This window comes from Parambassis ranga, chromosome 6 (assembly GCF_900634625.1).
Source record: "Parambassis ranga chromosome 6, fParRan2.1, whole genome shotgun sequence".
NCBI lineage: Eukaryota > Metazoa > Chordata > Actinopteri > Ambassidae > Parambassis > Parambassis ranga.
In genome coordinates, this window is record NC_041027.1 from 12944794 (window position 1) to 12965657 (window position 20864).

Sequence of the window (20864 nt, forward strand, 5' to 3'; positions counted from 1 at the left end):
GGTGACCCTTGAACTCAAATGTCATTTTATTCAAGAAATTGTTTCCCAATGGAAATATGGTTTATATCATTTATACATACAAATCTGGTGGTAGTACTACAGCAAACATTCCTGTAAAAAATACAGTTACATTTTTATAACGAGCTATACAATTACACTAACAATCCAACTTCTGGCAGCCATAGATAGTTGTAAAGCCGCTGATTTTAAAGAAAGAAAAATGCCCCTCCAATGGAAAACGTAGCTTTCCACATATTGATTAGCATCCATTCTGCTGAGTGTTCTCCAGCCTTTAACTAGGGATTGTTGGAAGAGGGCAAGGCAATGGTTAGTATCACGTTAATTTAACCTATGCATGAACAAGTCTCCTGTGTCTTTTTAGCCCGTGTAAGCTTGAAAAGCCCTTGCTACACACTGTACAAACATATGGCCTCTCTCCAGTATGGGTTCTCATATGTAAAGTCAAGAAGCAGGACTGGACAAAACCCTTTTCGCAGATGTTGCACTTAAAAGGTCTTTCCCCAGTGTGGTATCTCCTGTGTATCTTCAACTCTGCTGCGGATCGGAAAGACTTCTCGCAGTCATCGCACTTAAAAGGCCTCTCTCCTGTGTGAATCAGAGTGTGCCTCACCAGTGCGTCCTTTCCGAAGAATCCCTTCCCACAGTGCTCGCAGGGAAAGCGCAGGCCCTTGTGATGGAAATTGTCATGTTTCAGAAGGCACCTCCTGGACGTGAAGGTCTTCCCGCACTGAGCACAGGTGAAGGTTGGGGATGGTTTCTCCGTCACAGGTTCTCCGGAATGATGCACGCGCTCCACGTGCCTCGTCAGCGTCACGCCGTGTCTGAACTTCTTTCCGCATTCCCAGCAGAGGAACGGATAAGCTTTAGTGTGCTTCTTCTGGTGCTCCACCAGGTCAGAGTATGATCGGAACCTTTTACTGCAATGAGGGCACTGAAAAGGTTGGTAACCGGTGTGTTTCCACTCATGTCTGATGAAACGCTTCAAACTGGCAAACGTGGTCTGACAGTGAGAGCAGGTGTAAGGCTCTGTGGGGTTATGGACATCGATGTAGTGCTTGTGAAGGGCCTTGAAAACAGGGAAGTGCTCCTCACACCGGTTGCACTGAAATGGCGTGTGGGATTCTTTGTGCATTGCCAATGCTTCTGAGTCACGCACTAATTTCATGCACACCTCACAGTAGAGCGGGTTGTGAGTCTGTTTGTGGGAATCCAACGTTGACTTGTATTTGAAGGCCTTGTCACATTCGTTGCACATGAAACAATGCTTGATATCCTCGGGCCTCTCGGGATCCACCTGCTGCTCACTGTAGCAGATGTTTCTTAAATGGAACCTAAACGTTTGTTTGCACTTGAACTCCACACTGCAGTGAGGACAGTAGAACGGACCTTCTAACACACTCTTGTCTTCTTGGCCCGGTTCTTTAGAAGCAGACGGGGAGTAATCCGGGTCCTGGTTGGAGTCGGTGGGCTGATCTTCACTGGGTGCCTCACCAGGAACCCCGCTGGATGATTGTTCACCCTTGTCTGCTTCACTTTCCTGTTCATTCCCATCAGACTTTTCTTTAGCTAAACTTGTACATTTATGTTGCTGTAAGTATCGCAAGCTCTTATAAAACTTTTTGCACACGGGACATGAGATCGGCAGCTCCTCTGAGTGCTGACTCATGTGCCGCGGTAAAAACTTGGCATGACTCACCACCTTGCCACACACTTTGCACGTTCTCTCATCTAAGTCGGTGGCAGAACTTTTGGACTTGGCAAACTTTTTAGGGCCACTGTTGGTGGCATTAGTGCCCTGTGTCTTTCCAGATTTCCTCCATTGTGACAGATAGCGTTTCATTTTGAGTCCCCGGTTCTTTCGCACCGGCCTTTCCCACAAAACGTCAAATTCTGGGTCGTCATTTTTGCTCCTTGTGCTGCTTTCCACTACAAAGTCTTCATCCGCCGGACGTTTCTTTTTCCGTCCACGTCTGTTCGGCTTCTTTTCCACACCGTCCAGCACCGTCACCTGGCCATCCTCTCCGATGATCAGCGTTCCAGATTTTTCCTCATGATGGTCTTCTGCCATTTCGCCCTCGCTGGCCTCTGCACCTTCAGTGGGGTCTGTCACAACCTCTGCATCCATTTCTGCTTTCACCTCACCGCTGAGACCAATCCACTGGGTTTGTACACACTCAGAGTTCGCCGTTCCCGCCACATACACCTCTTTGTTCTCAGATTCAACCTCCATCTCTGTGCAGACAGTGTACACAGGGCTGCTATCTGTTTCAGTTTGCTCATTGACGATCACAACCCTTTCCATTGGAGGGAAACAAAGGGCTGATAAAATGCCACTGTCTACAATGCAAGACTCTAGAAAAAAAAAAGAAGATCACAATGAACATGAACAGACAAATACACCAGAACGGTGGGCATTGAATGTGTTACTGTGATATAATATTCAGCTCACCTATGTCCTCTAACTGGCTGGGATCCTTCTGAGAGTCCAGTAAAGCTTTGAGCTCTTGAGGCCGACCAAAAGTATCCATGCATTCATTAAGAACAGACGAAGCATCGCTGAGCAGCGAGGCAATCTGGCAAGAGAATAACAATGTGAGGCAAAAGCATTAATAAAAATTCTAGGATTTATTTGATGAAGCAGACATACATCCAAACAGTCAAAACTATCAACATATACCTAAATATGAAGTGATATTGTAAGGATACCTGTTGAAGAGTTCGGGAGGGAAGAAGTTTTTCAAGTCTGGACAAAAACAGCCACATCAGAGTCTGGATTGCTTTGTCATATGTAGGACCGAAGTCATTAGGAAAAACATCCTGGAACACAAAGAAATCCAAATACGAGCTTGAATAAGGTCCACAAGCACTTTCAAATTGTGTGTCTTAAAATCATATTCCATTCAAACTCACTTGGAAAAAGTTTCTTCTCTCTTCAGGGTCTCTCATCAGATTTTGTACCAGGCCCGTGAAATGAGAGTCAGGTGCATCCTGCTCTGCATCAGCATCAGCCTGCAATAAAGAGGTTTCCCTTAGAATGTTGGATGTTTTTCTTTTTAAAAAAAGGATAAAGGCACAAAACGAACAATAACATCTTGATCGGTAAAAAATGTTTCCACCCACCTCCATGTTCCACAGAGATCTGAGGTTCTGCATCCGGTCAAGGTGAGGCTGGATAATTTGGAGGTCAGCCGTCTCATCAGAGCGACACAGCTCCAGGATCAGCTACAATCACAGAATTGATCATGAAAAAGTGATTCAAGGAAAAGTGCCTTCTGTCCAGGGCTCTGGACTAACGTTTTGCACTGGTGCACCTAACTTTTTTTTCTTAGGTGCACCGGCACAAAACCACCGCATCACACCGCAGTTTGTTCGTGAATTAAAAAAAAGATTAAAATCATATATACCTTTATTTAATAGTTGTGATTGAGATATATATTTTGTTTTCTTCAACATGTTTCTAAGGTAGCTACAGTATCTCCTCTCTCATCTTCCTCACCTCTCTACCTCAGTGTCTCCTCTCTCTCTAAAGCTGAGCTCCTTTTCATTCTGTCTGTCACAGATTTAGCTGTATGCAGATATCATACTGGCAGACAATGGTCCGCTATAGCAGGATAATAACAATACTTTTTAAATGGGCGTTCATCATGTAACCATGTTCTATAACTCCTTAAATCTACTGCTGTCAGTCAGAGTGAATCTGCCTTCATGGATGGAACCACACAGGTCAAATAACACTGTCCGTCAGACCTGTTGTTCAGTCTGTTATAATGCTACGAGCACCTCCCTGAACATTACCGGCTCGTTATCATCCGTCATTCAGGTCAACAGCAAATTCTCTCTGTTCTCGTGGAGTATGTGACAAGCTTCAGCACACAGCATCAGCTCTACGCAGCATATGTTCGTGTTCTTCTTCTTCTGGATTTTCACGGTCTCGGTCCGACTGAAAATGTACACACACCCGCCCTTCACTGTCTCTGATTGGTGTAGACGACGATATGAGCCTGATGTGTGTCTGTTGTTGGACCACAGGGAGACTTTTAAGAGTCGTGGAGAATGTGTCTCCCTCTAACAGCTGGTCGCACCGGTGCCACCTCACATATTTTTTGGTTGCACCATTGAGAAATTAGGTCTCACTCTAGAGCCCTGAGGTCTAAAATAGGTTTACTCAACCTGCCTTATCACCAGAAAAGGAAAGATCTCCAACATGTGTATCCTTCAGTCATACACAACCATTCAAATATATTTTATAGTGTTTAAAGATTTTTCTACTTACTCGTGCTCTGAGGCCTAAAATGAGTTCAGCCCGCTGCCTCGTGGAGAGAAGTTGTGGGACAATCTCCGTAACGACAAACACAAACTCTTCCAGCAGCCCATAATCAGACACAATTTTCTGCTCCACAGTCTGCCAGATGGCTGCTGAGACCAGGCGAATCGGTGGGACCAGGAGGCGCAGGGTGGAGAGGGGGAGAGAGGGACCTTGAGGGAGGACAAAAAGGACAACAAGTTTCAAAAAAGTGTTTGAAAACCTGACATATTTACAACTTATTGAGCTGAAGCTGTTGTGCAAATGAGGTAAAAGGTTTTAAAAGCCATACCAGGAAATAGGTGGTATCAGTCTTTGAATAGAATAGTTGTATATTATATGAACACATACATTTATAGTGTTCTAGTACATTTTCTCCAAAACACATTGTATCCCCTAGAATTATGTCCATATCTCTGTAGTGCCCAGATCACAAAAACATTGACTAACAACAAGCACCCTTGCAGCAAAAACACTGACTTATTTTTATGCTATACTTCCTTTTGTTTCCGTGGTTTAAGGCAGTAACCCGCATCAAAATTAAAATGTTAATAGCACACATGCTGCGTAAAGGTGCTTGCGTAACACATAATGTACACACACTTGTTGACACCAACGTCTACGTGTTGTTGCGGCTCACTCTAAACATCCAGACTCAATTCTATGGCCGACCTAGCATTAGCTGAATTAGCACAGGCTAAACGTAGCATTAGAAAAAACTTGGGCTTGATAAACGCAGTATATATAACCTAGCTTCTTCTTTCCAGAGTATAATAAGCATAACGATGTTAGTGACTGTATACATACAAGTAAAACATACTTTGTCGAATATAATTTAAAAAAGATAGAAAGTTAAGGATGCTATTCCCGCGCGCGGGCTGCGTTGCGGCCTAGCCAAACAAATTAGCCTGCATCGGTTTATACTCACCAGGTAACTCGGAACTACCTCCGTCCATTCTGTGTGTTCACCGCAGTTACATTCCAGTTAGGAACAATAATGTTCGCGACTCGATCGAAGTCAAAATAGATAATTAGTAGATAAGTAGGGAGTTTGGTCAAAGAGACCGAAGTCACACAAGCGATCTTTGTGCGTCAACCACTATGCCGTGTTCCGTCCGCAATAACAGTCCGATCACAAACAGTGGGGGGGGCTTCAATAGTTCCGCTTCACTCTTCCTGTCTGTGCGCCGTATAATACATATAATATATCATTTTTAAACATGGGAGTCAGCTCTTCGAGGGCTATTAAACGTGTATTCGGATTTGTTCAAATATGTTTCAAAATATTAATAAAAGTTCAAAATGAGAGAGCCCTGCCAAATGTATCTCCTCCTACAAATTTCACGCTACAGACTCCATTTAGTCTTAAAACTTTAATTAGATGCTGCTCTATCAAATATCTATTCTCTCTATTCTCTATCTTGTATTGAGAATTTTCTAATTTCGAATCGTTTCCGCACGCCAGGCTCTTAAAGTTTGTGAGTGGTTTTTGAGGTTCTCCTCTGCTGTTACCATGGTGACAGGCTGACACACAGAGGCATACAAAGCAGCCATATTTGTAGTCTTTATCAGACTTTAAGCATTATATCTGTCATATTGATCATCCTTCAGCTGTATACTACTTTTCCACATTATAATCACACAGCCTGAGCTTCTTATAATCTTATGATCCCAGATTCTATTTTTTTAAATAATACTTAAGTATACTTATACTTTAAGATAAGATAAGATAAGATAAAACTTTATTAATCCCGAAGGAAATTCTTGTGCCAGAGGTATCAAGTTACATTAAATGCAGTTAAGTACAGAGTATAAGTGTCACTATAATCCAAAATAAGAGTACAGTACGCAGTATGAGCACAATATATGATACATGGATACAGATATGGAGATGTAAGGTGCTAAGTAAACATAAATATAAACCAGTGGAGGGAATGACAGTGATGCCTGACATGATTATCTAGCGCTTCTCCCTACAGAAAGGGGAGGAGTTATACAGTCTGATGGCCACTGGCAGGAAGGACCTCCTGTGGCGTTTATTTCATCATTGTTGCCTCTGTCTCCTGTATTTTCTTCCTCGCCCACATCTCATACATTAACCTTATTTATTTACCAGTATTCAGCAATATGATTATTACCAACTGCTTAGTGTCAGTCTCTTTCTACTCAATGACAGCACATTAAATCAAACAGGATTCTTTCTCTCTCCTCATGGACACTTGCAAACATTCGCAAACAGTTTATTATTTTTATAGTTTATAGTTTTATTATTCCGTTTGTTTTTTACGAAACCCATTTTGAATATCAAGGCAGAAAATAAAAAAATAAACAAATACAATTATAACACACATAACTATCATTTATGACAACACCAGTCAAGCAGCAGCAGTTGGAGCTTGTACATTGTAAGACAGTCAACATAAAGTATTGTAGAACTTGACGAATACTCTGAAGTTTTACAAAACATCTACAACATGGCAGCCTCTCATCAAGCATAGATCAGTATTGCACCCAATGCATGTATCAGTCTGAACATCACAATGACTTAAAAAGGCAGCAGGAGTTATTGTGTAACCTTTGTATGCACCAGTTTTTTGTGTCTCAGCATGCTGTAGACTTTGAGGAAAGCCTTGCCACAGATATGGCAAGCAAATGGTTTCTCTCCTGAGTGTATTTTAGCGTGTGTATTGAGAGCCCACAGATTAATAAAGCCCTTTCCGCAAACATCACATGTATACGGTCTGTCTGTTGTGTGGTGTAAGAGGACATGCCTCTTCACTTCAGAGGTTGATCTGAAGTACCTGTCGCACTCAGGCACAGTGCATTTGAAAGGTCTTTCTCCTGTGTGCATTAATTTATGGCGAGCCATTGTTGACGACGAGACCATCTTCCCACAGTACGGGCACGGATTTCGGAACAGCTCGTTTAAGTGGTTCTTCCTCTGATGCATTTTCAGGGCTCCTTTCTCTTTAAAGGATTTCTCACACTGAGAGCAGGAGTGCTTCTTCTCATTTCGAGCCTCGCCGTGGATGAGGTTGAAGTGTCGCAGCAGGTTACACTTATGGGCGAAAATCTTGCCACACTCAGCACACAGGTAGGGTTTCTCTCTGGTGTGGACCCGTTGATGGCTGAGGAGATCGATGTCCGACCTGAACCTCGCACTGCACTGAGCGCACTGGAAGGGCAGGTGCCCCGTGTGTTGCCATTCATGTTTGACTAAAAGGCGCAGCTGAGGTAGCGTTCTGGGACAGTGGCTGCATTTGAAAGGTGGACTGATTTTATGGATGTTTTCACAATGTCTAAGCAATGGCTTGAAAAGAGTGAAGGACTCATCACAGCGGTTGCACTGGAACGGGGTGTGTGAGGCCTTGTGCCTGTCAAGAGTCGCTGCATCCCGTAGCACCTTCCTACACACGCTGCAGTAGAGTTCGTTATGGGTGAGCTTGTGTTTCTTCACCAAAACTTTATACCTGAACGTCTCCTCACACTTGTCACATTTGTAAAGAGTTGTCCTTTCGTCAGGCTTCTCCGGGATGACGTGCTGCTGACTGTAGTCACAGCAGGTCCTTATCACGTGTTGCTTAAAAGATGTCAGGAGTTTAAACCTGCGGCCGCACTGAGGGCAGGCGTAATCACCTGTGGGAAAGTGGAGTTCCATGTGACTGCTCAGGCTTGTGTTTACAGGCTCCTTACAGATAAAGCACTGGACTTCACGGATCTTTTTTTGACATTTGACATCTGTTCCAGCAGATGGTACAATTTTAGAACCCTGTAAAGAAGAGTCCTCGTCTGAGTAGTTAGACAAGGAGTCATCCTCATTGGAAGCAGTGATGGGTGCCGTGTCTGAGCAGTCTTCAATGCAGCTGCCTGAATCCTTGTTATCTGACAGCGATGGACGAGCCCTTAAGGATTTCCTAGATGCAGATTCACAAATTCCTCTCTTCTCCTCCAGCAGGAACTCTTTAATCCTCTTCCCTCTGTTTTGTCTTACAGGACGAGTATGCAAAGACGCTGCCACATCGTGTCTTTTCATTTGAACATGGCACTTGTTTACATGTATTTTCAGGGCTCCTTTCTCTTTAAAGGATTTCTCACACTGAGAGCAGGAGTGCTTCCTTTCATTTCGAGCCTTGCTGTGGATGACCCTGAAGTGCCGCAGCAGGTTACACTTATGGGCGAAAGTCCTGCCACACTCAGCACACGGGTAGGGTTTCTCTCTGGTGTGGACCCGTTGATGGCTGAGGAGATCGATGTCCGACCTGAACCTCGCACTGCACTGAGCGCACTGGAAGGGCAGGTGCCCCGTGTGTTGCCATTCATGTTTGACTAAAAGGCGCAGCTGAGGTAGCGTTCTGGGACAGTGGCTGCATTTGAAAGGTGGACTGATTTTATGGATGTTTTCACAATGTCTAAGCAATGGCTTGAAAAGAGTGAAGGACTCATCACAGCGGTTGCACTGGAACGGGGTGTGTGAGGCCTTGTGCCTGTCAAGAGTCGCTGCATCCTGTAGCACCTTCCTACACACGCTGCAGTAGAGTTCGTTATGGGTGAGCTTGTGTTTCTGCAGTGAAACTTTGGAACCGACCGTCTCCTCACACTTGTCACATTTGTAAAGAGTTGGGATGACGTGCTGCTGAGTGTAGTCGCAGCGGGTCCTTATCACGTGTTGTTTAAATGATTTCAGGAGTTTAAACCTGCGGCCGCACTGAGGGCAGGCGTAATCACCTGTGGGAAAGTGGAGTTCCATGTGACTGCTCAGGCTTGTGTTTATAGACTCTTTACACATAAAGCACTGGACTTCACGGATCTTTTTTTGACATTTGACATCTGTTCCAGCAGATGGTACAGTTTTAGAACCCTGTAAAGAAGAGTCCTTGCCTGAGCAGCTAGAAAATGAATCACCTTCAGCGGGACCATTAACTGACTCATCACCTGAGCAGACAGACTGTGAATGGTGAGAGCCCTCATCTGAGTAGTCAGACAAGGAGTCATCCTCACTGGATGCAGAGATGGGTGCCATGTATGAGCAGTCTTCAATGCAGCTGGATGGACGAGCCCTAAAGGATTTCCTAGATGCAGATTCACAAATTCCTCTCTTCTCCTCCAGCAGGAACTCTTTAATCCTCTGCCCTCTGTTTTGTCTCACAGGTCGAGTATGCAAAGACGCAGCCACATCAAGTCTTTTTATTTGAACATGACACTCCTTTAGACGGCTGGACGCATCCTCTGCTTGACTTGTAAGGTTTACATTAGTCTTCTGTCTTGTTGCATCTTCATTTCTCCCACAGGTCCAGTTAGTTTCTGTCTTAAACGTCTGGTGCTCCGTGGTTGTGTCAGTTTGTATCTGTGCAGCAGGAGGCAAATTTAACAAATCCTTCTCCGAGGCCGATGCTGCAGCCTTTGAGATGTTGTCTTGTGCTTTAAATGACTCAGTTCGTCCCACAGTTGGAAATTTGAGAGCTGAAATGATGCAGCCACCATCAAAAGAACTCTCTGAGAAGAAAAAAGACACAAAGAATAAAACAGTAAAAAAAAAAACAAAGCAAAAGTAACAAAAGGAACAGTTCACACAATTTTTATTTATTTATTTCTCATATGACAGTAAAACAGAAACCGACTCACCGCTGTCATCCAGTTGGCTAAGTCCTTTTTGATACAGCAGAAGGATTCTGAGCCCCTCAAACTGAGAACTGACCGACTGCATGCAGTCTTCCAGCACAGAGGACACCTCAACAAACATGGATGCAACCTGCAGTACGGGAAAATGAATGAAAAGGAGGAAATAAAACACAAAAACCGAACTGAAAGCAATAACAAAAATACACAAAGTTTCTTTAATGTACCTGTTGGAAAGTATAAGGAGGAAGAAACGTTTCAAGTCTGGACAAAAAAAGCCACATCAAAGTGTGGAGCGCATCATCATATGTAGGCCCGAACTCTTCAGGGAAAACTTTCTGGAAGGCACAAACTGTATTATATTACACACAGAAGACTAAAGAATTCCACTTCATTGACACAGAATTCTATTCTACATGGTTCTCTATTAGCACAAACTGATGAGAAGCACAACAACAAGACTAACCTGAAAGTAGTGTTCTCTCTCTTCGGGACTTTTCAGCAAATTCTGAACAAGGTCCACAAAGTTTGATTGTGTCACGTCTGTATTTGCATCACCAGCCTGCAACACACGACAGCACAGAACTTTAAAGCAAACTACAGCAGTTATGCATATAAAAAAATATGCTTAAATCACCTCTGTCACCCACGCTTCTATGAGCATTTGCATCCTGTCCAGGTGTGGCTGCACATTGTCAAAGTCTGCAAGATGTTCAAGTCGACATAACTCCAGGATTTGCTGAAAACAGACAAACTGTATTTGCATCAATACATTAATGAAGACAGAAAACAGACGCTGTGCACAGATAATGATCGTCCTCACCCTCGCTCTGAGGCCCAGGATAAGCTCGGCCCTGTGTCGGGCAGAGAGTAGCCCTGGTACAATGTCTGTAACCAGGGACACAAACTCCTCAAGCAACCCATAATCAAGCACAAGCTTCTGCTGGATGGTCTGCCAGACTGCTGCTGAGACCAGGCGAACAGGTGGGACCAGAAGGCGCAATGCAGAGAGAGGTAGGGATGCACCTGTATGCAAAACCAGTGCAGTTACTTTAATGTTCTGTCTCCATTAACACTGACACCTGCAAAATGAAACAGCACAGTTATCATGTACATACTAGAGGCCGATTCATACTCAATGTCTGTGCATTGAGGATGAAACGGTACCTGAGCACTTTACGGGGTGATTCCAAACACCACAGACTGAAATAAATGTTTAATAGTGTCAAATATGTTTCATCAATAGCTTATAAACAATGTCAGGTAACGGTGTGTTGTTCAACAGCGTTTAGTAGTTGGTTAGCTTAACTTGTTTATAGCTTGACTTACGTGATACACTTCCCTCCGTGTCCTCTTCCATTCCTTTTTTCCGCTGTATTGTTCACGTTATAATATCTTAGCAGAGAATTGGTTAAATCTAAAAAGTAATCTTCCTCGCCTCCTTTCTTCTTCTTTGGTTTTATGTCGAGTAGTACGGTGGCCGGGAAAGCTCTTTAGACTTCAGAATTTGTGGTGAGTGACAGCCCCTATCGGCCAACGGTTATATTACACTTCCGCTTTGGAAGCCCCGGAAGTTGTCGCTTTTTTTTAATTCATTTATATGTATATATGTCCTTTTTTATCGTTTTAGTTTTACTCTTATTGTTTGGGTTAAATTGTTTTTTTTTGTACTGTGATATTTTATATATTGTTGAAATCTACCTTGTGGCTTAATCATAGCCTATATTACTATAACAAATTGTTATGTACACTTTTTCAATAAAGAAGAAAAAAATGCATTAATGAAAAATACAAACGTTAAAATCAGGGACATTAGCAAAGTTACCTTGGCAAGAAAAAACAAAACCAAATATTAATTTTATACTCTTTTTTTGATGTTTTTGTGACATTAGTAGTAGTAGTAGTAGAATGCAAGTATTGAAGAACTGTCATCACAGCACTGACACAAATCATTTTTTTTATTTGTGGTGGCAACATCATGCAAATGCTCTGGTGAGAAATGAAAAGAAAAGAAAGCTTGAAATGAGTTGCATGGAAAGGAAAACAGAAGACGATATGTTGTTTGTAGGATTGTGCTGTTTTTCTTAACTAAATGTTAAACGTATGCACGATTGGTTAAACACTTCCACAGACTCTGTTCACCGGAGACCAGCAAGATAGTAAATAAATACATCTGTACCCAGGACAGGTTCTGTAGTCTGCAGCACGTTAGCACCCCGACATTTAAAAGGTGCCGTCTGAGATGATGAGTGGGGTGATGTGTAATTACAGGTGACAGAGGAAAACCATTAACAGTGATCCTGTCTTCATTTCTAGAAGTAAGTAAAACACACAGAGGCAACCCATTCTAATGGCATACGAAGGAAAATAAAACCTAAGCATTAAATCTGCTTTTTTTAAAAAAAAAAAAAAAGAAATTACTGCATCTGTATTGGATTAATATTCTACTAAAGGCCGGAGGGGAAACTGAAAGAGAGTCTCTACACATGGGAATGCATACTGGTCAAAAAAAGAAGAGCAGAACATAAACAATTTGTCCACCGAGATTATGAGGATTCAACAAATGCCTCCCCAAAATCAATTCAGGAAAAAAAAACAAAAAACAATGCACATTTAATATTTCGATTGCAAATACTATTACAAACGCTCAATATTTTCCCACCACAAGAAGTCCGCTTCAATATCATACAATGCCAAATCATAGGCAATTTTACATCTTCAGCCCACCAATGCGTCGAATCTTCAGAGTACATATTTTTTATGTATAAAACTTTTCTTGTTTTTTTTTTTCTTCCCCCCCCCGTTTTTACAGAGTAATAAAAAAGTTAAGGCAAGATGCGTCAAACAGAAATCCGAGGTGTTCCAATTCCATCGACTCGGAAGGATCAGAAGGAGGAGGTGCAGCCAGCGGCTCCTGCTCGCTCTCTGTCTCAGGCATCTTACACTGGAGGGAGGAGGAGGAGGAGGAAGCAGTGGTGAAGGCTGAAAGTGGGTGGTGGTGGTGGTGGTGGTGGTGGTGGTGGGGGGGTTTATCAGAGGTGTCCACTACTGCTGCTCCTCCTCCTCTCCGATCCCCCCCCCAGCTTTGAGTCTGCCAACACACTCCTTGTTCGCACTTAGGCAGGCAGACTCAGCTTCTTTCCTTTCAGCACTGAAATGAGACGGGTGGACAAACAGTCAGCAAGACAACCTGCAGGTGTTTCACACTTTACTGTGAATACGCAGTCTTCGTAGTGAGGCGATGTCGGCATTCATGCAATAATCTGCACAAATTACATTCATATAGTTTTCACAAAGACTGCAACCTTCCCTTGTACGATGTACACTTATATGTATACAGTAAATTCACCTGCACATTACAGAAACAGCTAATAGTACAATCAAGCAGTTGTGGCTTGTTCGCACATTTGGTTGTGTCTTCATTTAAAGTTGCATGCACAGTTTATGTCTTCCTGGAAAGTGGTAAGACAGAGATCAGTACACAAACATGTGTGATCTGATGACTAAGGACTAAAACTAGTTCCTCTTATCAGTGTCAGCGTGCGATAACTGTGCACCTGCCCACAGCGACTGGAATAAATGAGCGGACTAGCGCTGCAACGATTAGTCGAGTACTCGAGGCAAAATGCATCGACAACTAATTCAGTATTCGATGACTCGTTAGTGACGTCATCGCATGGCATGCAAGTGTAACACATTTGCAGCGGTGAATGGTTCTCTGGCTCGTGTGTGTGTGTAGCGGGACGATTGGCGTTTTGGGTGCAAGAGGCCCTGGGTCAGAAACCCGGATGAGCCACACACACACGATTATAAAATGAAAAACGCAGCAGTACTCACCTTTTGTTACATACAAATAGAAGAAGTCGCAGTAGAGGATGGTCTGCACCACTCCGGCGACTATGGCGATCATGTCGAAGAATCCCTCAAAGTAGTACCTCCATATCCAGTTGATGAGGTAGAGGGCTCTGTAGAGTCCCAGGAAGAACAGGTAGTGGGTGGTGATGGTCTCGGCCTCTCCCGTCTTGCTGATCATGAAGAGCTGCGGCAGAATGGCCACAGACTCCAAGTAGATAGAGAACGTCCACAGGATCTGAGGCAAAGAAAGACTAGTGTCAGCCATAATGTGACATTGTAGGTACACATTTGCATTTTTATCGTCTCTCATTTAGAAACAGGGTGCTTGATAAAAACCAATTTTCCTACCTCCAGGGGAGAGAAATCGTGGTTAACCAGAAAAGCCAGACCGCCAACGGGTACGACCAGGAACTCCACCCTGAAGGTGTCATGATTCCCGTCATAGGTCGCCTTGAACTTCATGTAGATCAGGTACACAGTGGCATATGCGCATCCGATGTAGATAATCTGAGAAACACATGGAAGAAATTTCTGTGTTGGCTGCAATTGTTCACAATCGTGTGGCTGGGCAGCTTTATCTTTCAGCAAACACAGGTGTGTCTATGAGTTCAGCGTTGAGTGTGTGTGAGGATGAGGAGGAGTATGTGTGGTGGCGGAGTTTCACCTTCATGGTGGTGTTGTAGAGGGAGATGAAGGATGTGAGCAGATCCAGATAGCGAGTGGTAAACACAAAGGCAAACAGGACCTGACTCTTTCCAGAAATACCTGCGAGGAGACAGCAGAGAATGTGCAAACATTAGAACGAGCGGCGGAGGGTGGGGGGCTGACGTGTCTGACATTTGGCATGTGGAGGTTCACCGGCTGTAACACGCCTCACCCCTTTATTCTATGCATGCTTACTTCCTGTAGCCACTTTGCATAAAGAGTATAAGTAAAAACACCACAACCAGAGTGCAGAAATTACAAGAATCTTGGCTTATTATTGTGTTTCACTGACATGTGATGCTTAAAGCTGCACTGTTACTGTGCTCTTGGATTAGGAGCTGGGACTGTTGCCTCCTCAGAGGAGCTCCACAGTCTCTAACTTCACCTGCAGCCACTGTTTACCTGGCACGTTGGCAAGTGAAAACACGTATGCACAGTCACACCCATCATTACACCTTTAGGAGGCTGTGATCACAGATCCGAAGGCATAGCCCAGTGCTGCTGATTAGCAATGCCTTGAAGTAGCCATTGACTTGCATGCAGTGCTGTGTGTGTGTGTGTGTGTATTAATCTTCTACAAACAGCAGTATTGGCACGCGTCAGGTGACTGCTTGCGTTGCAGTGATAGTGATAGTGCTCTGACCTTTGACCGTTGGGAAAGCAGGAAAACACGACTTGCAAGTTGCAACAACTTCCTTGCAGCAATGCTAGGCATATATGCAAAAGTAAATGCACAGACTTAGCATCTGTTAGCTGGGAGTCCTGCCACGTCAGACACGTCATATACACCCCGAGCTGGAGTAAAGTGTAGGAATAGCACGGAGCAGCAAGGAAACGTCTCATCTGACAATTTAAAAGCATGTATATTTCAAACTAACAGCAGCTGTGGCCCTCTGGTGCCATGCCTGACGTTGGTATGGGGCCCAAACACTGTCAGTACTAGCTAGCACAGCCGGCTACTTCCTCACCACAAGAACACTTTAACCAGTTTCATGTCCCATTTAGGCATGTTCCTAACATAGCACCGATAGGACTGACAGTTTCATACATGACTGTCGTTGTGTAAAGGCAGGGCTCATTCTGTGGAGACTAGCAACTAGCATGCTTGGTTAAAGCTAACGTTAGCAAAAACCGGCTAATGAGCTCCAAGTGTAGAAGAAACTGCCCAGTGTTATGTTATGTTGTCTGTTTATGTCACAGGACGTTTCTGTACAAGACTGTGCGAACTCTTGAGTGAATGAATTAGTCTACTCACCTGCACAAGACCTGGTTTTCCATATTTTTAACAGCAGGATGATGATGGCTGCTAGGTGGGAAAGATCGCCGGTTAGCCTGAAAATGTTCATGTTTGTAGGCGCGCCAGGAGTCGCAAACCTATTTCTGACTCTACGAGGAGCACGGTTTGCCTCAGGTAACGGATAATTTTACACCTGAAGGTGCTGAATGACACCGTGACACCAGACCAGACTGATTCTGGCTTCAGATGATGGGGGAAAATGGCGAGTAAAGCGCGACGTGGCTTGGGGACGTGGCCAAGACAACGGTATCCAATGCAGGACAAGGAAGCGGCCACGGAATCAGCCAATCAGAAGAGAGGACGGAGTGATTTGCATAATATATGCAAATTGAACGCGGCTTTCATGTTCTGCGGAAAAGATAGTAAATCTGATTTTCGCTTTAAAACTTCTAGTTGCCATGACAAGGAAATGTATCATAAAGTTCCTCATCAGAGTAGGAAAGTATTTGACGCCTCTTTAAGACACAGACAGAAGAAGTCCAGATAAAAAAAACTTCTAGAAGCTCCCTGTGAGTCTCCAAGGGCGGGTCCCTGAAGGTCTCACCTAGTCTAGGCTTTGTAGAAATAATACAAACCTATATTTAATCATTTAACCTTAAACATGGAAAACAATATGACATATATATGTTTCATTAATTATTTGTTTGATAATTTAATTTATTTTTAATATTTAAAATGACAGAAAAAAAATCCACATCAATAATGCACTCCTGAAGACCTTCTATGACTCTGGACTCAGTGCAGGAGGTGGGGGACAGGAGGGTCCTGACAAAACTGACCTCCATGCTGGACAATGAGTCCCACCCCCTGCAGGACGCCCTGTCTGCCCTGCAGAGCAGCTTCAGTGGCAGACTGCTCCACCCTCGGTGTGTGAAGGAGAGATACAGAAGGCCTTTCCTTCCTGCTGCTGTATAATAAACACTTCTGATAGGTGCAATATTCACACACCACAGTGTACAATAAATTATTTCTTTAGTTTTTGATGCACTATGTAGTTTTCTTACAGACCACTTCTACCTCCACTCACCTGTGCAATAACTGTTAATATGTAAACTGTTTTTTTTGATTCTATATTTTATTGGTAGTTTATTTTATCATGTATATATCTTTCCTAACTTATCCTTTGCTGTCTGTATCTGCTGTTGCACAAACGTAATTTCCCCACTGTGGGAATAATAAAGGTATTCTTAATCTTAATCCACATCTGCCACTTATTGATTTTTAGTGGTGCTGGATTCTTACATTGCTTTATTTCACTCACAGCTGGTCAAGTATCTGTATCACATCAGTACCAGGAGTAAGATTTTTCTCCACTACGCACCATATTTATGTTAAAAAAAAAAGAGTCAAGAAATGCACAAATGTATATGTATATATTTTAATTCTGGAATCCAGTATACACTGTCATGTTGTTTTAATGTGACACATGTCTGTGCACGTTCATAACACTAGTTTACAGTAACTTTAAAAAACAAAAGGAGTAAAACCCATAATAAAAAACACCCTTAATCATTTCTGTTGCTTTAGTGTCATGTGACCGGTTTGGATCAGTAAACTATGGCAGCTAATCTTAGCTTGAGTAAGAAAACTAGATACTGAGTTAAGAGTTTTCATCTTGTGCTACAGTTATAAACACGTTAAAGCAAAATCGTTGCTCTAAAGCTGCTTTTTGTTTATTTTGTTCTAACAGTGGGTCAAATTACTACAAAGCTTTATTTAGCCAGATTTTTTACTTGCTAAGCATGTGTTATCCCTCCAAGGAATAACACGAAACACCCGGCATGACGCCAAGAATAATAATGTTGGCATTAAACGTCTTGTCGTGTGCCAGATGACTTGTTCGCCACATAAATCCTATAACACAAACACATAATAAAGATTATCCAGATTTTCATACTTAAGTATAAAACAGTGTGCATTTGATGTCACCTTTGACTGTGTGTAACTAACAGGCTCAGTTTAGAGCATTATATTGCATTTGTAGCTTTGCTGTGCTGCCCCCTTGTGGCTAAACTCAATGAATGCAGCTTTAAACATTGTTCATTAAACCTGTATTCACAGTGGTTGCTATTTAAAGGCTCACTCAAAACAAAGGCCTCTTTTAACTTTTGTCATCACTAATGACAAAATGAGTACTAGTAAATTACAAGGAGCCCAGCTCACATTGGTCGATGTGTGCATACAATGATAATCTGCATTACAGACACTGAAAAATCTGGATTAATCCCAACAATCATCCCAGACCGATTAACACAAACAACAGACTTTAAACTACAACAACATCTACGATATGATATGTGTTGGAAGATTTGATCCTCATTGGCACTGAGGATCAGTCGTTTTGTTTAAAAGGTAAGAGGTAACACTGTCACACAAGATGGCTGGTAAACGTAGGAACTACAGTACCTGAGCTTCACACCTGGCTCGCCGTTTTTTGTTTTTTTTTCTTTTAAAATCAGCATATTTTATGAATGAAGCTTTTGAAAATTGCACAGAAATCCATCCAGGCTCAACCTACCGAGATGAATTAAGTAAAATTAGGCCCTCCCACATCCACACTGTGCGTTCAGTGTTCACTGAGCAGACTCCTCACTCTCCTCTGAGGCCTTCAGAACAAAAACTGCATCGTCTAGAACGTAGTAGTCGTTGTACATGTCGCCTTCACAGAGGTATGGCAATCGGGTCACAGCTTCCACCTCAAACCCTGCCCGTCGGAAGACCTCGTTGGACAGGGCGGTCGCTTGCTCCTCCCACGTCGTTCCTTTAATGATTAGGTGTTCTTTCGGACGCTCCCACTTCCCTCCTGCGAGAAAGAAACCTGGTCACAAATATGACACGTCAATGCTTTATTGGCATTTAAAGAACTGAAATCCAACTGACCGATTTCCACATATGGCTGAAAGGGAAGCACCGCAGCCAGGATGAGTCTTCCTGTCTTGGGGACGAGCGAGCGTCTGATGTCCCATAGAAGATGGAGCGGATCGTCACAACGGTCCAGCAGGTTCAGACAGCTGATCACATCATACTGCAAACCTGTCTGCTGCCACTCATCTATACCCAGCAGTCTAAGCGTGCAGGAGAAGAGAGACGTTGATGAACACGTGGACTAACATGGGCCCCGTTCACACTGGAGAAAGTCAATCCAGCTAGAGTAGGATTGAATCCGGATAGCCTTTAAGATGGATACGTTCAGACCTATTTTCAAATCTGGCTATTACACACGCGTGTCCGCGCGCTTGTTGTCCTCCAAACCTCTAGGTGGCGCCTCGTAATATACAGAGTGCGCTCAGGCCGCGGTAGGACTACGTGTGCACATGTGTCGTTTTTTTGGTCCCGTGTTGCTTCTTCCTTCGTTTTTTCGGTTTAAAAAGCAGTTTATTCCTTTGTAGCCCTGTGGAAAATAAACTTGAGGCAAAGCTGTCGTAGTTCGACAGTTGTTTACGTACGGCTTTTGTACGCGACCCGGACACTGTCCCCATGAACCGGAAGTTTCGCTAGCTGCATTTGCGTTCAGACCTCAGCCAGATGTAAGCCAATCCGGCTAGATCCACCTCTGAGTGGTGGATTGAAATCAATCTGGATAAAGCCGGATTCGCGGTGTGCACACTCAGAAAAAAGGATATATCCAGATACGGCCCGAATCCAGCCCTAGCCGGACTGATTTCCCCAGTGTGAACGGGGCCTGTACAGAGAATCCTACTCACTTGTAGTTCCTCCTCTGGAGATGCCACTTCATGGGAACGGACACCTCTGTTGCGTAAACCTCTCTGAAATGGGCTCCCATCACCTCGGTAACACCCCCGTCCCCGGCTCCAAGGTCCAGGAGCCTCTCGGCCCTCCAGTCTGGGCCGATCTGGAGCAGCTGCTGGAACTGGTCTGCAGAAAACACAAACATAGATCCCCGACCTAAAAACCTGAGAGGAAAGAAAGATAAACAGTTAAGAGGGAAAACAGGCTACAGGTGAAACAGAGGCCAGGCTGTACCACCCACCCATTGATGGAAGTCCGTGAGACCACAGGGCTGAGGACGGTTGATACAAAAGAGTGGTAGAGCTGAGTGAACATCCAGCCAGACTTCTCCACGCTGCTCTTCAGAAAAGCCTTAGTGTCCGAGTCCAAGTGGCTCTGGATGAACAGGGGGCGCAGCGATTCTCCCAGCATGTCAGGGCAGCACCGGTACCACTACAAGACAAGAGAAGCGTCAGTGTCTGGTCTGTCAAGCATCATTTCCACAAAGCTCACTCCTCTCGAGTCTGGCCTTCTCAGACGCATTGACATGATTCCATCTGATAACTCAGCATTCGTACCTCTTGCGTCTCCGCCGCGGCCGCTTCGCTCTCGGTCACCATGTTCGTGAAGAGCGAACGGACGAGCGGACTGCGGACGTACTTCCCCGTCCACATCCTCCTGACGGAGAGCAGGAAGGCGATGTAGCCCAGCACCCACGCTACAAAAACCAGTGTCCTCAGCTGTAGATGACACATAATGGACACAACACAACTCTGAGCAGGGGAAGCTGTGACAGACAGCGGCTGCCTCCTTCGGTAAAAGGGGACAGAGTGGCCACTGAGATGTGGTTAATATTGGATGGTCATAGAGGAGGAAATGCTAACCAATTGTAAACCAACACGCCGGGGCATGTCTCCGGTTCCAACACAACAAACAAACAAACAAACCTGAGGAGGGTGCGGTGGACTTAAGATAAGCAGCTGTTATTTATTCTTCATCTTAGGCCTGTGAAACCACTGTCTGCTTATTTATATCGAACAGCGAGACGCGCGCCCCTGCCCACTGTGACAACAAAGACTCACTTCCGCGTTGTCTGCATTTCCTGTGTCACCGCTAAATGAGTCCCCGGAAGTTACTTTTTCTTTAAATACAAAAAAAAAACATATTTACAAACTATTTAAGTTTTATAACGTCACACAACACGAAATAACGAACGAGTGTAAAAATATGAGACAGACATGCTGAAAGAAAAAAAACTAAAAAAATAAATAAATAGGTAAAAGGAAATTTATGTTTTTTTTCTTAATAATAATTTTCAATCACACTTTAAAGTTTTAA

General features: G+C 43.7%; 3 protein-coding genes across 4 annotated transcripts; all 3 read right to left on the reverse strand.

The window, feature by feature from the left end:
• Positions 1 to 2: 2 nt before the first annotated feature.
• On the reverse strand, positions 3 to 11399 carry LOC114437847 (uncharacterized). Its single transcript, XM_028408780.1, has 12 exons — positions 11270 to 11399; positions 10578 to 10966; positions 10407 to 10502; positions 10168 to 10278; positions 9947 to 10073; positions 6890 to 9817; positions 4295 to 4497; positions 3142 to 3243; positions 2932 to 3030; positions 2728 to 2838; positions 2471 to 2594; positions 3 to 2373 (listed from the first exon to the last, which is right to left on the reverse strand). The coding sequence occupies exons 1-12, from the start codon at positions 11298 to 11300 to the stop codon at positions 350 to 352; spliced, it is 6345 nt and encodes a 2114-aa protein (XP_028264581.1). The 5' UTR covers positions 11301 to 11399; the 3' UTR covers positions 3 to 349.
• Positions 11400 to 12343: 944 nt separating this feature from the next.
• LOC114437487 (ER lumen protein-retaining receptor 2) lies at positions 12344 to 16023 on the reverse strand. The gene is made up of 5 exons (XM_028408230.1): positions 15756 to 16023; positions 14460 to 14560; positions 14144 to 14302; positions 13778 to 14030; positions 12344 to 13091 (listed from the first exon to the last, which is right to left on the reverse strand). Exons 1-5 carry the CDS (start codon positions 15844 to 15846, stop codon positions 13057 to 13059), a joined length of 639 nt encoding a protein of 212 aa, XP_028264031.1. The 5' UTR covers positions 15847 to 16023; the 3' UTR covers positions 12344 to 13056.
• A 1136-nt stretch (positions 16024 to 17159) lies between these two features.
• Positions 17160 to 20612, reverse strand: mettl9 (methyltransferase 9, His-X-His N1-histidine). Of its 2 annotated transcripts, XM_028408219.1 has the most exons (6): positions 20474 to 20612; positions 20105 to 20266; positions 19789 to 19979; positions 19502 to 19711; positions 18678 to 18862; positions 17160 to 18600 (listed from the first exon to the last, which is right to left on the reverse strand). In XM_028408219.1, the coding sequence occupies exons 2-6, from the start codon at positions 20198 to 20200 to the stop codon at positions 18371 to 18373; spliced, it is 912 nt and encodes a 303-aa protein (XP_028264020.1). In that variant the 5' UTR covers positions 20201 to 20266; positions 20474 to 20612; the 3' UTR covers positions 17160 to 18370. The 2 variants fall into 2 exon arrangements, with proteins under 2 accessions (XP_028264020.1, XP_028264019.1); XM_028408218.1 differs by lacking the exon at positions 20474 to 20612 and having other exon boundaries at positions 20105 to 20296.
• Between the last annotated feature and the right edge of the window lie 252 nt (positions 20613 to 20864).

Excerpts from the sequence above, each read along its gene's own strand:
- LOC114437847 (XM_028408780.1), bottom strand. The coding sequence starts at position 11,300 with ATGGAAGAGGACACGGAGGGAAGTGTATCAC. Across the intron at positions 10,074-10,167 it reads CTCCTTATACTTTCCAACAG|GTTGCATCCATGTTTGTTGA; the intron begins GTACATTAAAGA and ends CCCGTACTGCAG. Across the intron at positions 3,031-3,141 it reads GATCTCTGTGGAACATGGAG|GCTGATGCTGATGCAGAGCA; the intron begins GTGGGTGGAAAC and ends TCTTTATTGCAG.
- LOC114437487 (XM_028408230.1), bottom strand. The coding sequence starts at position 15,846 with ATGAACATTTTCAGGCTAACCGGCGATCTTTCCCACCTAGCAGCCATC. Across the intron at positions 14,303-14,459 it reads TCTACAACACCACCATGAAG|ATTATCTACATCGGATGCGC; the intron begins GTGAAACTCCGC and ends TGTGTTTCTCAG. Across the intron at positions 14,031-14,143 it reads ACGATTTCTCTCCCCTGGAG|ATCCTGTGGACGTTCTCTAT; the intron begins GTAGGAAAATTG and ends TCTTTGCCTCAG.
- mettl9 (XM_028408218.1), bottom strand. The coding sequence starts at position 20,281 with ATGTGTCATCTACAGCTGAGGACACTGGTTTTTGTAGCGTGGGTGCTG. Across the intron at positions 18,863-19,501 it reads CTCCAGAGGAGGAACTACAA|ACTGCTGGGTATAGATGAGT; the intron begins GTGAGTAGGATT and ends CTGCACGCTTAG. Across the intron at positions 18,601-18,677 it reads TCAGCCATATGTGGAAATCG|GAGGGAAGTGGGAGCGTCCG; the intron begins GTCAGTTGGATT and ends TCTTTCTCGCAG.